The sequence below is a fragment of the Hemitrygon akajei genome, chromosome 2 (assembly GCF_048418815.1).
Source record: "Hemitrygon akajei chromosome 2, sHemAka1.3, whole genome shotgun sequence".
NCBI lineage: Eukaryota > Metazoa > Chordata > Chondrichthyes > Myliobatiformes > Dasyatidae > Hemitrygon > Hemitrygon akajei.
This window is the reverse complement of record NC_133125.1, coordinates 21736621-21754252: the sequence shown is the minus strand read 5'-3', so window position 1 is coordinate 21754252 and position 17632 is coordinate 21736621. Positions and strand designations below refer to the sequence as shown.

The 17632-nt window shown below is 39.5% G+C and overlaps 1 protein-coding gene across 3 annotated transcripts in view; it reads left to right on the top strand.

Annotated features, from left to right (window-relative positions):
* The window catches only part of pja2 (praja ring finger ubiquitin ligase 2), a 58437-nt gene that overhangs the window by 15075 nt on the left and 25730 nt on the right, over nt 1-17632 (top strand). For 2 of the 3 annotated variants that reach the window (XM_073068163.1, XM_073068154.1), the window contains exon 4: nt 10853-11044. The exons of the other annotated variant lie outside the window; for it this stretch is intronic. In XM_073068163.1, the coding sequence (XP_072924264.1) occupies nt 10855-11044 (190 nt within the window). In that variant the 5' untranslated portion in view covers nt 10853-10854. The remainder of the gene's footprint in view (nt 1-10852; nt 11045-17632) is intronic. 3 annotated transcript variants of the gene reach the window in all.

Genomic DNA, 17632 nt, shown 5'->3' with positions numbered 1-17632 from the left:
TTATTAATCTCTCAATGAAATACCCAAATAGCCTTCATATATCTTCTTTTCGAAATGTGAATAATATACAGATAATCCAACAGCTTTTCAGACAGTTCATTTGTTAGTAATGTCAGTAACGGTGACAGGAATAGCCTGAACAAAATCCAGTGCAGCTTTTGGGTCAAAGAAAGTACATGGAGAAGAATTAGGAGGAAAAACTTTTATTCTTGTCGAGTAACTCAAAGAGGGAAATAGTTTCTTATCATATGCTTGTTTCATTACCAAAGCAAATCTTGATCTTTGTTCCCTTACTTCTTTTGGATAATCGTCATAAAAACGGAGCTCAGACTCGTTGAATTTGAAAACTCTGTTTTCTTGCCTGTCGCATTATTTGATCTTTAATTTTAAAGTGATGAAAACAAACCAAAATAAATCTTGGTCTGCTTGAATCTTTAAATTTCGAAGTAGACGGTCTATGTGCTCTTTCAATAGCAGGCAGCTTTGATAAAATAGTTGGAAATAGAGTATGAAAGAGCTTACCAAAGTACACCGTTAAGTCTCCATTTTCAGCTCCTTCTTGCAATCCAACGATTTGTATATTGTTTCGACGAGACCTAGTTTCCAGGTCTATAATCTTATCTTGATATTTTTCCAAACGGATGTAGTTTCAGACAATTTTTGCTTAGTTAACTTCAATTCCTCTTCATGTTTCGTAACTTGAGTTTCCACATCTTTAAGTTTTCCAAGAAATAACTTCATTTCATTATTATTCTTTTCCAGTTGGTCCTTAATTGCCCTATTCTGATCTTGAATTGAATTCAGTGTCCGAACGATATCTTCAGCCCATGATGGCATTTCATCAGATCTTTCCTTCGGCATCTTTCCTTTTCCATTACCTTTGTCAATAGGTTTATGTGGATTCTTCCCACTTCTCATAGACATATTACTCCCCTTCAAGAATCAGCAATTAAAAACTTTAAATTCAAAATTTAAACTGGGGGGAGAGAGAGAAAACTAAGAGCAGCACAAAATTACTGCTACTCCATCAACAGACAGAGGCGGTCTCCCTCCGTTAGTTTCATGAGACCATGGATTTGCGCCTTTGGAAAGTTTCCAGGGCGCAAGCCTGGGCAAGGTTGTATGGAAGACCGGCAGTGGCCATGCTTCAAGTCTCCCCTCTCCACACCATCGATGTTGTCTAAGGGAAGGACAATAGGACCCATACAGCTTGGCACCGGTGCCATCGTAGAACAATGTGTGGTTAAGTGCCTTGCTCAAGGACACACACACAGCCTCAGCCAAGGCTTGAACTAGCGACCTTCAGATCACTAGATGAACGCCTTAACCACTTGGCCATGCGCCAACACAAAAGATGATTATCAATTTAAAGAATGCACTTTACACTCTGTCGGTCTATACTGCAAGGACATAACTTTCCGTACTTGGGCGATGCTCTTCCATTTCTTGGATAACTGTCATCTGTTCATTCAAAGTAAAGTACAAATTAACCTAACTCTAAATATGAATTCAGGATGCCATTTCATGAGGCCATGTGGGCTTACTCAGGCTACTTCACCAAGTGAAATACAATGTCTTTTTGCAGCTTTTGGAGTCCCTGTCATCTTTATACTTATTAGTAATAGCTAAATGGTCCAAAGGCAAATAATCATGATTTATTGTAGAGGTAAAGCTTCCACAAAAACTGGCAGTGACTCTGACATTCTACTCCCTGGGCTGACCCAGTAGCCCATGAGATCCCTTTGAAAACGTGATGATGATCCTGGTTTATTTCACTATGGGATGCCAACATCAGCAGTTCATGCCATTTTCCATGGCTTGCTGTTTGAGAAATGATTTAATAATTCAAGTCATTATTGGGAGAGAATTCAGAAGAGGAAAAATAGACCTTTGTTTGAAACACATCTTTCAATAGCACCAATATCACATTCCTTTTATAGGGCCTGCGTGTGCCTCTCAGAATGCGATGTTGTGTTTCTAATTGTGTAGCTTAATATGTCAAATTGGTTGCAGTTACCATTGCAGTTTCAAATGAGACCACAAGTAGTTTGATCAAGAGAAATTTTGACTGTAAACCAAGAACTATGAGTCTTGGGAGATAGATACACAGCATTGAAAACAGGTCCTTCAGCCCACTGACTCTGTACTGGCCATCAACTGCATAGTTATATTAATCCTACTTTAATCCTGTTTTCCATTTTCTCCACGTTCTTGTCATTTCAAAAGATTCTGTCACCCACCTACACAAGGACGATTTATAGTGTCTAATTGCCTTCCCAATGCATGTCTTTGGGATAGCAGAAGTAACAGGAACACCCAGAGGAAGTCCATGCAAATCACAGGGAGAATGTGCAAACTCCACAAGGGCAGCAGCTGAGTCTGGTTTCGACTCTGGTCTCTGGCTGTGAGGCTGCACCTTTGGTTCTGGCACAATGTTGCCTTTATTAATCAAGAGGAAGTTAAATACCATCCTGACCTCACTGCAGATCCTTAATACTTTGTAAGTGTTCTGACCTTAACATCGACTGCTGAACTAGACAGTCCAAACATCTCTGAAGTTTGTAGTTGGGAAGCTGTTTATCATGATAGGAATTGACACAAAGATAGAGCAGACGCTTATTGTGAAAAGTAGAGGTAGTCACCAGATAATGTTGAGTAACATATTTATCCATTTCAATTATGATAATGATTTTCTCTCAAATATTTTCCATTTGAAGATGGTTTATTTAATGTTTTAGAGCAACTGGAAGCTGAATCAGAAATTTAGACTGAGAGAAAATCTGTCCACTTTAAGCAGAGTAACTTTCTGGAAGACAATAGTTGTAGCACTGTGAAAATGGCAGTAAATGATAAACTTACTGAAGATCATAATCAGGGTATTAAATACCCCCGCAAGTCTCTGTGATGTGATAATGAGCAAGGATGGATATTGTGGATGTGAAAATATTTCTGAGTGTTTTGAAATTGCAGAACTTATTAATTTTAGCCAGTCACAGCTGTTATATATGTCCCAAAATTGATCCTTTAGGAATAAGACCCAACCCCTGCTCAATCTATTTAGAAATCCAGCAAATCTGCACTCATAATCACAGTCCCATCAGCAGTTAATGAAGAGCAGTTGGGCTGCACTCTGCTGTGTTTAGCAGCCCAGGTGATCTACTGTTGGTATATCCTGAAAGGTTGAAACATGGCATGGAATTCCTGATGCTGACAGTGTGGACTATGTGACTCCTCAGCCTTGTCATCTTCCCCTTAATTAGCAGCTTGTAATTGTCATGGTGCAGCTTTTACCCTGTTGTTCCTGTTCTCGGTTGTGGTCCTCACTTTTTATAGGCAGTGACTGAGCATGTCTAATAGCAAAATTATGTTTTATGCAGCAGATTACATTGTGGAATAAAGCATCATCTTTGTTTGATCATTCATAAATTGAACATCACTTCCCTGCACAAGCTCCAAATTTCTTGATTCCCTTAGATAAGTATAATTATCTTGAATGTATTAAGGGACTAAGTATCCTTATCTGTCTTGTATAGAGAATTTGAAAAAAAAAGCACCACCCACTGAATGAAGAAATTCTCTCACTTTTGTCCTGGATGCTATCACCTTAATTTGAGATTGTGACCACTGAAGAACGTCATTCTTGCACCTGTGTTGTTAAGCTCCAAAAGAATTTTGAATTAAAACAAGAAATGCTGAACATGCTCACCAGGTCAGGCAGCAATTGTGTTGAGTGAGACAAAAGTAACATTTTAGCTCAAATTTTTCCATTGGAACTGCAAAAGGGAGAAAAAAGTTAGTAAAGAAAATTGGGGAAGTGGATGATGGAAGTCTGTGTCAAGGATTGCCATCGTGATAAACTTCTGAAACCATCAAATAGGGTTGTTAGTGTGAAAACAAACCAAGGGCATATGAAATCAAATCAGACAGGAGAGGAGAAAACAAAGAGATCTTCAATTCTCTTTAGAATCTCATTTTTCAATGGGATTACCTCTCACTCTCAAGAGTACAAGGCTAAGTTGTTTAATCTATCCTTGTACAATAAACTTCCCATCTCAGGTATCTGACTAGTGAACCTCTCTTATACTAGGAAAGGAGACCAATTTAGTGCTCATTTTGCAGTTGCTCTCTCACTAGGTGCTAAACATCTTAGACTCAGATCTCTTGCTATAATGGCCAGCATGCTAATTGTGTTCATAACTACAGTCTGGAACTTGATGTTAACTTGGACTGTGTGCATGGGTAGCTCCCTTTGAACATCAACATATTTCACTCCTCCAGATATAGCATTTGTCAGTAGTTGTGGGCTAGAATAATCTTCAGGTGATAAGGTGTTAGAATGAGCTTGACTTTGTCTGTAAAACCAGTATGAGACTTCATTTGAGACTGATAACAATAAAAATTATTTTATGGGAGTGTAGTAATGTTTATCACTCATGTTTATCCACTGTTCTTTAAGGACCAAAGCATGGCTTCCTACAAAGTGTTGGAGAATTAATTCATATGTACTGAGCTTTGCGTTGCCTCCTCTGACCTGTGCCCAAACAGATCTAGGTTTATCAAGTTGAAGTTTAATTGTAATTCAACCATATACATGAATACAGCCAAACTAAAAGGCGTTCCTCCAAGGCAAAGGTGTAAACCACAGTATCAACCGTCACATACAGCACATCTAATTAACAGAAAAACAGTCTCAAAAGAATAGCCCCGTCACTAAGTGCTGTGGCATGCAGATTGATAATGCATGGGGTGTTGACCTGGAGACACATTTCTGCAAGGGCAAGCACGCAACAGTCCTAATCACACACTAGTGCTGCCACAGATGAATGCAATCCAGCTTGTCTTCTACTGAGCAAGCTCTGGAGGGCAGCACTCAATCCAGCACAGACTTGAGCTCTCTCTCACACCGCCTCCGGCATCTTCCTCCATAGGCACCTGCAATAGGCAACCCTGTAGCACAAGGGTCTGGTCTGCGCAACTGATGCCATGCAGCACTCCTACTGTGAGTTTCACCAGTGAACTGGACTTGCAGTATTCTATATTACTGATATCCAGCAGGGTCTTGTGATCACAAGAAAAGTGTCCAGGAAATTCATTTGCTCTATCCATTTTACTGTACACTGCCTCCAAGCACCACCTCTGAAGCCTTCCTCCTTGGGTAGACGTAGCAGGCAGTGCGAAACAAGTCCAGCTGCACTGCCATTGGCTTACAGCTCTTGATGTTCTCAGTATCCAGCATTGTCTTGCACTTGCCGATCAAAGCAATGAGGGAGATTGAAACATCGAGACAAATGTAGAAGTTTGGAGATCGTTTGGGTGTTCCAGTGCTCTGCAGTCTCCGAGAGGATTCGGGGAGGCAGAGGCAGAGTGTGTGATCCTCGTAGTGGGCAGGCTGCAGGACAAGCACAAGCCACTGATTAAAGCAAAATGGGAGATTGTAACACCGAGGTGAATGTGAATAGTGAACATCAGCTGGCTGTCCTTGACTCTATCAGAAAGGGGAGAGCCTGCCACTGTGTTTTGGATATGGACTTAGACTATAAACATTTTTTCAGTCTTGTAGTTCTTCTTATGTTCTGTGTTTTTCACCTGATCTTGTTTATTTTATTGTGTACAGGAAGGGGGACTTGGGGGTTGATGCGCTTAATCCGTTTTGTTTGTTCTTTTGCATAGGAGGAGGGATTTGGGGGTTGATGTATCTGTTCGTTTTGTTCATTTTTTTGTGCGGGAGGAGAATTTCACGGTTGATATGCCTGTTCCATTTTCATTCGTTTTTTTTTTGAGTGGGGAGGGGGGATTTGGCGGGTTGCTGATCGTGCTGCCTTTCTTTCTTGTTTTCATGGCTACCTGGAGAAGAAGAATTTCAGAGTTGTATACTTTGATAATAAACGAACCGTTGAACCTTTGCGATGCAAAGGATGAATAATTAAACCTTTGGTCCTGGAGAAGCCTCTGCGACTGAGCGTGCTGCCATCTTATCTTTGCTAGTTCTAGGCAGGTGTTCATTATTCATTAGTTTTGAATGCCGCATTATTTTCCAGGATGCAAGGGAAGAGTCAAACTACAGTGTGAGTGTGCACGAAGTGAGCTGACAGTCTTCAGATTATAACAGCCTGGCCATAAATGCAGATAAGGGGTTAATGTTTTTTAAAATTTAAATACTTTACCAATATAGGTGTCACTGATAGGGCTGGCATTAATAGCCCATCCTCATTTGCTTTTGAAATGTTGAGGCATAGCCATCAGTGCAGAAGTTCTTTTGACAGTGCACCCACAGTGCTGTTGGATTAGAAAATTTGAGATTGTATCTGCATAAAAGTGAAGGTACTGCAATAGATTTCCAAGAAGGAATGGTGTTTAACGGAGGAGAAATAGCCAGAAACTTGGTGCCTTTGTCATCCTTGATTGCAGCAGTCACAGTTTAAGGAGGTACCGTTATAGTAGGCTGATGTGTAACTAGCAAATTTTGTGATGGGAGACATTCTAGCCGTGATTGTGGATGGGATGCTAGTCAGCTGCATTGCTTTACCAGAATGGATTTGGACTGGGTGAGTGTTGTTGGAGATGCACTCATCCAAAAAGATATAGTTGCCTTGAACATGGTGGAAAGACTTTTGGTGTCAGCAGGAGAGCGGAGACTTGGCACAGGAGAGCGAAACTCTGAATTGCGTATGAACCACAATATTTATGTGCTGCCCAGTTTTGTAATTATTAGTGATGATCTCCAGGATGTTATAGCCATAGTCATCCCATTGAATACTGGGCCAGATGGTTGTGCACTTGTAATAACAATACCCATTTATCAACCAATGCCTGGAGTTTTTCTTGGGTAATTTTGCATACAGGTGTGGTCAGTTTCTCTTAGGAGTTGCAAACAGAATTGGAATTAATCAGTGAACATCTCCACTTCTGATGTAATGATCATTTGAAGCTGTTGAATGTGGTTTGGCCAAGGAAGCTGTGCTGAGGAACTTCTGCAGGGGTGGGATGTTTGGCCTCCTGTGGCCGGCCACAGCCATTTTCCTGTGTGAGACATGATTATAGCCAATTGAGTACTTTCCCCTTGAAGACTTTTGACTTTAGTTTTGCCAGAGCCTCTCAATACCAGTGAGTTAAATGCTGACTTGGTGTCAAGGGAGATCATTCCCAACTCAGTTCACCATTTGTAAAAGTAGAAAGTTCTGTGACTGAACTCATTATCCAAGACCATTGCAATGAAAAATTTCATTATTTTTTTCGTTACTCTTTTTTTGATTACAAGGTGAATTGATATCATCAGTGGATGCATAAATATGTGAAAATTAGTTCCACTCTGCATTAACAACATGTTTGACAACCTAGTAGTTGTAATTTTTGAAATGTGCAAATAGGTTTTCCTCCCAAGATTTGTCTGTATTTCTCTTGAAAACTAATTGCATATTTCTACCATTCCCTCTGTGGATGAGAGCAATATGGACATGGTGCTACTTTTCTGGAGCAGATAGGCTGCCTCAACTGGTCTAGTATGTCCAGCTCTCCACTCTTTCATGCATGGTTCTACTTGTCAATATGAAACAAAATGTGGTTCACCCAGATAGGATGAAGTAAGTGAAACATGAGCACGTTACATAGATTGATTAGGTATTTCAAAAAGGAGGTGGAAGTTAGATGTTCACATTTAGCATTCACTAGCTAATGAAGTATCTTAAAACTACATAAGCCATGACCATACTTGTGATCATGACTTCATGAGGGCATGGAGCAACCACTCCCCGCTGAACATCGATGGCTCCTCGGTAGAGATCGTTAAGAGCACCAAATTTCTTGGTGTTCACCTGGTGGAGAATCTCACCTGGTCCCTCAACACCAGCTCCATAGCAAAGTCTCTACTTTCTGCAAAGGCTGAGGAAAATCCATCTCCCACCCCCATCCTCATCACATTCTACAGGGGTTGTATTGAGAGCATCCTGAGCAGCTGCATCACTGCCTGGTTTGGAAATTGCACCATCTCGGATCGCAAGACCCTGCAACGGATAGTGAGGTCAACTGAGAAGGTCATCGGGGTCTCTCTTCCCGCAATCGTGGACATTTACACTACATGCTGCATCTGCAAAGCAAACAGCATTATGAAGGATCCCACGCACCCCTCATACAAACACTTCTCCCTCCTGCGATCTGGGAAAAGGCACTGAAGCATTCGGGCTCTCACAACCAGACTATGTAACAGTTTCTTCCCTGAAGCTATCAGAATACCCAGAGCCTGGACTGACACCTTACTGCCCTATTGTCCTGTTTATTGTAATGCCTGCACTGTTTTGTGCACTTTATGCAGTCCTGGGTAGGTCTGTAGTCTAGTGTTTTTTTTTTGCTCAGTGTTTTTTTTTTACGTAGTTCAGTCTAGTTTTAGTACTGTGTCATGTAACACCATGGTCCTGAAAAACGTCTCATTTTTACTGTGTACGCTGCATAGCAGTTATGGTTGAAATGACAATAGAAGTGATGACTTGAACTTTGTAATCTGATGCTTCAGTAAAATTACTTGGTTATTGTTTGATAATCATTTTCCTGCAGTAAAAAACCTGTTAGTTTAACAAATTTTAATACTATTTATGATTGAATTACGTTTTGTGATGCTGACTGATTCTGACTGAATCTGACTGATGCTGACTGATGCTGACTGATTCTGACTGATGCTGACAGAAGTGATGCTGACTGATTCTAGTCTATGCTAATCCCTTTCCCCTGGAACTACCGTAGATTCCGGATTTTAAGCCGCTACTTTTTTCCCACATTTTGAACAGCTTTGAACTTTGCGGCCAATAATCCAGAGCGGCTAATACATTATTTTTTTCATGCCGCCTCGTAAACATTTTGCCTCGTAACAGTAGACCAATAAAATTGATGAGTAGTTCACAGAGGTCCAATGAAATTGTACGATAAATCAAGCGCACTTTCACAATTAAATTATTGTAAATCAGTCATTTGTACTCACCCTCATCAACATGGAAAACACTCGAAGCATTGTGCTACCTACCCTACTTAGTTTAAACTATATTTGTTTTCTGTACTACATCGCGGGATGCTATGACGTCACACCCGGTTTCACGGCGTCTTGTGGGAAAATGCCGTTTGCGATGAAACGGAAAGGAGGGGGGAGCGGATTACGCGAGCGGCTTTGGATCCGAGCGAAATCTGCTTTTAAATGCCGTTTGCGATGAAACGGAAAGGAGGGGGGAGCGGATTACGCGAGCGGCTTTGGATCCGAGCGAAATCTGCTTTTAAATGCCGTTTGCGATGAAACGGAAAGGAGGGGGGGAGCGGATTACGCGAGCGGCTTTGGATCTGAGCGAACTCTGCTTTTAAGTTAAAGGTATCAATAACTTTTCCTGGTAGGCTGCAGTATATATATTTTTTACCAGTCGTTAGGAGATATTGGAATGTTGTTCAGTAAAGAAGTATACGCAACGTATATTTAAAAGTAGCCGCGTACGGGCACGGTTCGAAAAAAAGCATTTGCAATATGTATTTGTTTTTGTTACCATATGGATTTAATTAAAAGTTAAAAAAATCCTCACGTGTAATATCTTTCTGTGTAAATATCTCATATTACAACGTGGGACACCTGCGGCCGAAAATCCGGTGCGGCCTAAAATCCGGTGCGGCCTTTACATTTAAAAAAATGATTTTATTTCTAAAATTAGTGCCAGCGGCTTAAAATCAGGTGCGCTCTGTAGTCCGGAATCTACGGTAGTCCATATCCCTCTGACTCTCCTATCCAAGTACCTGTCCAAATGCTTTTCAAACATATAATTGTATCTGCCTCTACCAAGTCCTCAGGCGGCTTATTCCAGATGGCCACCATCCACTGTGTGGGAAAACTACCCCTTCAGATTTCTTTTGAGCTTCTGCCCTCCCACCTTCAACCTGTGCCCTCTAGTTCTACACCTGCCCGAGAAAGAAGTCTACCCATTTGTGCTATCTTTGCCTCTTACAATTTTCTATTTATCTATGAAATCACCCTTCAATCTTAATATTCATTGAGAATAGACCCAGCCTATCTAATCCCTAAGAAAGTACAACTTACATAAACAGCTTCATCCATTTTGTGTATGTGTAATTCCAGGACTTCATGTTTCTTTAAGTTTCACTGTTGTTTCCCCTTCATAACATTAAACTCTAGATTCAGAAACAATGCCTTTTTTGCAAATGTCACCACTGTTAGTTAATATAGGCTTATTAGTTTCAGTAATGGGGAAGTTGTTTGAATCTATGATCAAGTTGGAATGATTTTAAACAGTGAGTTCTTGTGAACGTTGGAGTTATGGACCTGTAAATTCATGGCAGATTAATCAGATTACTTCTGTGTTTGAGGAGGCCATCAAAATGACATTGGATAATGTCTAATCACAGACAAGAAAAGAAGTCTTTGGTGTAGACTTTCAGGTGTCCAGCTAGCCTGCAGCCCATGTGGCAAGTTATAACCAGAACTCTGTATTTCAGATTTAAAACTGCTCATAAAGGTATCGAACTGTGTAACTTATTTTCTAAACAGAAGTCACTGTTTTGATTGACACTGTAAAATAAAGCTCTCAGACATGTGATGCAGTTAAAATAAAAATATGGTAAACTTGCTGTTTAAAAATAATCGTTTTGGTCTTTTGTTAATTACTTTAAACCTACATGTAAAAAATAACACACCCTCTCTTTGTTCTGCTTCAACTTTGTGCATACTTCATTTCTGTAATTTAAGATGTGCTGAGAATTTGTATCTAATTATTAATTTTCAGTGTAGACGATGGAAAGTTGTTGAAATTTTTTTAAAATAATTTTTTTTGCAGCGGTATTAGCTAATTTTTTTGTTTGTTTTTGTTTGTAGTGATGGGTCAAGAATCTGGGAAGGCAGCTTGGTCCAGACCAGCAGGAGGTTATCAGACTCTCACTGGAAGAAGATATGGGAGAAGGCATGCTTATGTTAGCTTTCGGCCCTCCATTGGCAAGCCATGGAAACATGATGAGCACCAGTGGGAAAGAATGGAGCCAAACACTGTTGCGAAAGATAATGGTTTATGTGTGTTGTATTTTAAGTATAATACGTGCCGTCTCAGAAGAATTAAGTAGATTTGTGCTTTCAAAAATATGAGAAAATAATAAGATGCTGAAATGTTTGGAGCCATCAGATTTAAACCACAATTCTGTCAACCACATCTCATAATGATAGATTAATACAAACAATTTATGAAAGTCATTGATACATGTATTCATTGAGTAGAGTAACTTGTCATATTTGATTTTACCTTTAGCTAGCAGTTCAAATCTGTGACTATTAGAATCAGCCTTTCAACTTTCGCCGGTACTGTTACAGATATTAATTTTGACATGTTTTTAAAGAAATCTTTTATTCAGATGTGATAGAAAAGTTGTCAAAGTGAATTCTCTGCTAGGTTCAGTGTTTGATTCGTATCCTAGGTTCATTCTTTCCTGAGATTGGGAAATATTTTTGGCCTCCTACCCCATAGAAAATAGTTGAAACTAATATTGAATTAAACTAACAATGCATTGAATATTTTTTGTTCCCTTTCTCATTCTCACTTCTCTCTTACTGGGAAGAGAATTTTAGAAGTAATTGCTGACCTGCAGTAACAATGGCATCTATGCTTTTGTGGTTAGAGCTATAAAAATATAAGCACTGTTTTAGCCTAATTCATTTTCTAGTAAGATAAAAGGATATTTTGGAGGATTTCTGATGTAATGTCAGTGAGGTTTCTAAGAACTTACTGACTTCTCTAAAGTGGTCTTTGCACTACTTCTCCAGGGCAATATCAACACCATCATGAGTGATGAAAATTGTACAGTATGTCATTGGCACATATTATCCCATGATATCCTTGGCTAGGTTTTCAGCAACATGAAGGAGATTGCTACCCAGTCAAATGTTCTTTCACCCCTTTGAGAATTACAGTATTCTCTTCAACTGCTTCAGAACTATCTTGATTTTGACCTTTTTCAGAGGAGAAATCAATTAATGCAACTTGGGGTTGATTTGTTTTGTGTAGTAAAAGAAAATTACATTTAGGGTGTAAGAAGGAAGCTCTTTATGTTGGTTTCACTGGGCAAATTTGAATAAAATTTCCATGATATGTCTTAAGACAGGGTAGATGGAATAGGGTTTGAATAATGCCGATAAGAAGAAATAGGTTTGTCAAGTTTATGACAACATAAGAAAATAGATGCCAGATGGGGCCACTCAGCCCCTCAAGTGTCCCTGCCATTCACAAGATGCTGGAGGATCTCAGCAGACCAGGCAGCATCTATGGAAGAAAGTACACTGGACATTTTGGGCTGAAACTGAAACATTGACTGTACTCTTTTTACATAGATGATGCCTGGCCTGCTGCGTTCCTCCAGCATTTTGTGGGTGTGGCTCGGATTTCCAGCACCTGCAGATTTTCTCTGGTTTGTCCCTGACAATCAGTATGCTTATGGCTAATATGTGACACATCTTCTCTGTGCCAATTCCCCATAGCCTTCAATTCCCTGATGTTGCAAAAAATCTACTTGTATTCTCTATAGGTACCCCAAATGATCTAGCCTCCACAATTCTGTGCTTGAGAATTTTAAAGGTTGACCATTAATTCCACGCATGTCAGTTTTGCATAACTGCCCCCTAATCTTTTTGATATGCCTGCATGTTTGAGTTGTTCTCAATAGAGATGTTTTCAATTTATGTCTCCTAAGGATCTGTTATGCCTGGATTTTGTTACCCAGATACTACTAAGTGCCAAGGAATATAGATCTAAATTTTTGAGCTACTCACGACAAGGAAACACTCTCATCCCATGATTTGACCTGGTGCTTTTACTTGAATTCTACCAATTACCAGATCTCAGATTCTCTTGATTGAATTAACAAGAGATTAGTGATCGTGGGAATCAAAGGTGGGAACTTGAAGTGAAAATTGATAGCCAGTGTTATGATGAATAATCACAGCAACTTTTTGAAGTTCAATCTTCACATTTAAACTTGGATGTATAGAAAACATGCAGCACAATACAGGCCCTTTGGCCTACAAAGCTGTGCCGAACATCTCCTTATCTTACCTAGGCTTACCCATAGCCTTCTATTTTTCTGAGCTCCACGTACCTGTTCAGGAGTCTCTTAAAGAAAGACCCTATCGTTTCTGCCTCCACCACTGCCCCCGGCAGCCCATTCCACGCACTCACCACTCTCTGCATTAAAAGAAACTTGCGCCTGGCACCTCCTCTGTACCTGCTTCCACGCACCTTAAACCTGTGTCCTCTCGTGCTAGCCATTTCAGCCCTGGGAAAAAGCCTCTGCCTATCCAGTAGTTTTATGTGGCTGCATTGTGTTGCAGCCACCCTGACAACAATCTCCTGAGATTAGTGAACTCAGAATCAGGTATATTATACTTGCATAGGTCATACATTTTGTTGTTTTGTGGCAGCAGTACAGTGCAATACACAAAAGTTACCACAAATTACAGTATACATTAAAAAATACTTTTTAAAAAACAAATGGAGCAGAAAGAGCATAATAGTGTGGGTTCATGAACCATTCAGAAATCTGATGGTAGGGGGGAGGAAGCTATTTCTAAATTACTGAATGTACATCTTCGGGCTCCTAGAAGAACATAGAACAAAACAGGCCCTTCGGCCCACAATGTTGTGCCGACCCTTAAACCCTGCCTCCCATATAACCCCCCACCTTAAATTCCTCCATATACCTGTCCAGTAGTCTCTTAAATTTCGCTAGTGTATCTACCTCCACCACTGACTCAGGCAGTGCATTCCACACATTCCACTCCTCTGTCACTTAATTGATGTTAGGAATGAGAAATGGACATGTCCTGGATGGTGTCCTTCATTATGGATACTGCATTCTTGAGGCATCATGATGGTGGGGAGGCTAATGCCCATGACAGAACTGGCTGAGTTCATGACCTGCAGCCTTTTATGATCCTGTGCATTCACGCCTCCGTGCCAGAGTGTGATGCAACCTGTCAGAATGCTCTCCACGGTACATCTGTAGAAATCTGCTCAAGTCTTTGGTGGGATTTGGTATGTCAAACTCCTAATGGGATATAGCCTCTGGCATCCCTTGTTCATAGACTGGGGTCTTCTCTCTCTGTGACACTAGGGCTATGAGACTACTGTTGTGTTTCGTGTCTGCCAACTTTACAGTGATTTGGCCCGCTAATATGAATTGATACAGAGGCTTTGGGCCTGCTCCAAACTGCCGCAGTGATTTGGACCAAGGATTCGGTTTGGTTCGGAGTGCTTTTGTTTTTGCTGTTCACAGCTATTTGCTTGATTTGATTTGTGTTTTTTTTTCTCTTTCTCTGTGGGCAGTGGGGGTCGGTCATAGTTTGTAAAATTGGGTGCTTTCAGGTACCCTGCTTTGTAACTGCCTGAAAGCAAACAAATCTCACGGTTGTATAATTTATACATTCTTTGATAATAAATATACTTAAAATAATGCTGGGCCCAGGACAGATCTCTAGAGGTAGCGACACCCAAGATAAGCTGCTCACCCTGTCTGTCCACTGCTTGATGAGAACTGCTGTGTGTTCTCCTGATTTCCCTTTCCTGAAGTCCACTACCAGTTCCTTGGTCTTACTGCAACACCACTCAACCAGCAGATCTACCTCACTCCTGCACACATCTTCATCACCATCTGAGATTCATTCAGATCACATTAGCATTAAATATTTGCAAGCTATTCTTACTGTTTTGCAAAATGCTATGAAGACATATAGCATTGTCATTTGAGTTATAATATTTTAATAGTTTAATTAAGATATAGTTACTAATTAACACTTTCTCCAGTCCTTAAGCAGTTATTCAAGTGCGTTGTCATCTCAGATTTATTTCAGATTTCTCAACCTTTTAAAATAAATACTTAGTATTAAAAGGCAATCTTGTGTATGTTGTAATCTTCATTTTGATTTTTAAAATGTTTGTAGGGTAGTTGAAAAATCAGTGGCCTTACAATCTGGCTTGCTGCCTGCTTTGCCTACTTGATGATGTCATTATTACTAAAATCTCAGGATTCCCTGCTATCATTTCACCATTTCCAGCAAAATTCAAGTTAGTCTTTGAGGCAGTGAAGAGAGCAAGAAGTCATTAAAAATTCTAGTTTGATAATCTGTTCTGTACATTGCAAAATTGATACTCTTGAAGGTTGATTTGTACATTGGTACTGAATAACTAATTGTTTAGTATTTGAAAACTTACAGAAAAGTCATTTGTAGTTTAATTAAAGCCGGATACACAACTTTATGGGTTATGTTTAAAAAAACCCTTATTGCCTGAATTTTCAGAGTGCATTGTTATGGATGTTAAATATGAATTTAGTAGACACTGAGAAATAAGTTTAGATGCCGGATTGTAATCTGGCTCATACTTGAGACTTGTCCTGGATACTACATAATAAATGCAAGTTGATGCTTCAGATAAAATTTTAAATTTATTACTTTGTATACATAAATTACAATTTTTAGTTTTCATTTTTGCTGGTAGCTTCAGCAGCAGCTTCTGGTTCCCCAGACTAAGTGACGCATAACTGTTGGGCCGCACATCCTCATCCGTGTGGCTTACTGATTGGGGGGGTGGGGGGTGGGAATGCTCTTCCTGTATCTTCCCTGTTTACCGATCATCCAGAGCCTTTCGGTTGTTTAGTGGAGTCAGACTCTTCATGACCTGATGAACGTAGTGTCCATAGGGTTTTCATGGCAAAATATGGATGTAGATTGCCAAGCATTTCTTGTGTGCAGATTGGACTCAGCACCATCTACCTTGAAGTCCAGTGCTGCTGCCACTACACCATCAGCTGGCCCAGAACCTTTCTGTTATTTAAAGATTTGAGTTCATTTTGTATATTCATGTCAATGCTGCTGATTTATTGACCATCTTTGGAAAGATTGAGGAATGAGGAACTTGTCTAAGTAAAGAAGCTTTTCTCGAGCTCCTATCATCACGTAATAACACAAAGCCTAAATCTTCCAAATATTTACAACAGTATTTAACAATGTGTAACCAAGGATTTTGCAAGACCAGTTTAAAGTGATATGCTGTTAATTTTCCATCTTGCCCAATGAAGTTTGAGGTGACAGAGGTTTAAAATTCATATTATGTTGGACATCACCAAATAGCCTAATGAGGAATATAATTAATGGGAATGATAAGGATTGTTCTGGACTTGCATCTAGCTGGTCAAAGTTTAGAAGACGCCAAGCTTATTTATCTCAAGCTAAGCTTTTTCTATTAAAATTCTATACAGTTCCTCATTGCAATACAGTTCTTGCAAAATTATACCATGAAGTAACAAGTCTGTGCAATGCAATTGACCTTATATTTGTTTTCTAAGTTTAAGCCTATGAGTTTAAAAAGAACATGAAAATGAAGGCCTATATGATTCTAATGCCAAACCATTAGATTTTGAGGTAACTTAGATGGCAGATTAACCAAGTTTTACCATTTAATATTTTGATTTCTGATTTTACCTCATTGCTAGATTTACTAAATCAGTTTTTAGTTACAGCATTGTACTGATGATGTCTGGGCTGACTCCAGTAACATGAGTATAATGCTCTTGTACTTCTTGCCGATATGCATATAGTTTAGAAATTAATAATTATTAAGCGTGTAATTGAGTACTTGAAATTAGTGCAAAGCGTGTACAATTGTAAACATTTTTCATGTACCAAAACCCAGATTTATAAGTGTGTGCTGCCATATGTGGTATGGATGTCAAATTGCTAAACTTTATTCTCCGAGTTGAAGTAGACTGATTGAAAGTGAGTGAGTTTTGAAATGTAGGCAAGAAGTGATCTGGATGGTCTATATAGGAATGCGGTGTGTGGACAATGGTCAAGTGAGTTTTGGAATCACTTGTATGTTTTACTACTAGAATATGAGTATTAAATGTATTGAAATACCTACGGAGTGAAAGTGGCAGGTAGTCAGTTATATTAGGGCAGTAGATCTCCAGTATACAGCAGAACTCTGATAACTTGCTACCCCTTTGATCCAGAATTCCGACGCATCAGCATCTGGCTCACGGGCCTTGATTCCTTAAACTCACTACGTTCAGTGGAAACTTCATTATACTACTTTTAATATTTATTTATATTTCTGTGTATTGTCTGAATCAATGTTGAATTAAAATTATGTTGGGATATAAATAGGAGTATTATCCAGTGATGCAAAAGGCTGGAAGGTCTATAGTCCAGCACCAACAAATTCCTGAGGATGGTTTCAAAGTTTTACTGTAAATTATCTAACTGATGTAAAATGACAATATGTAAACCTGTTTATTCTTAAACTATTTTATCTTCTGTAAGCTGAACTATTACCCCGGTATTTAGTTTGCCCTTAATTTTTATTACAGCCGTTTGTGAAGCAGCTAAACAAGTGTCTTTGAAACTCCAGATGTACTCAGTTTTTGTTCCTGTAAATTGACCGTACTTGTTACATCCACAGAAAACCATGTGAACTCCTAGCTATTCATTATGGTTTTCAATCTGCCATCTTTCCATGTCAAGTACCCAGTATGTGAATGAAGTACTTCAAAGGAAGTATAGCATAGTCAGACATAGTTAGTCACTCCTACCCTGCCCCAAATGACTTCTATCCTCAAA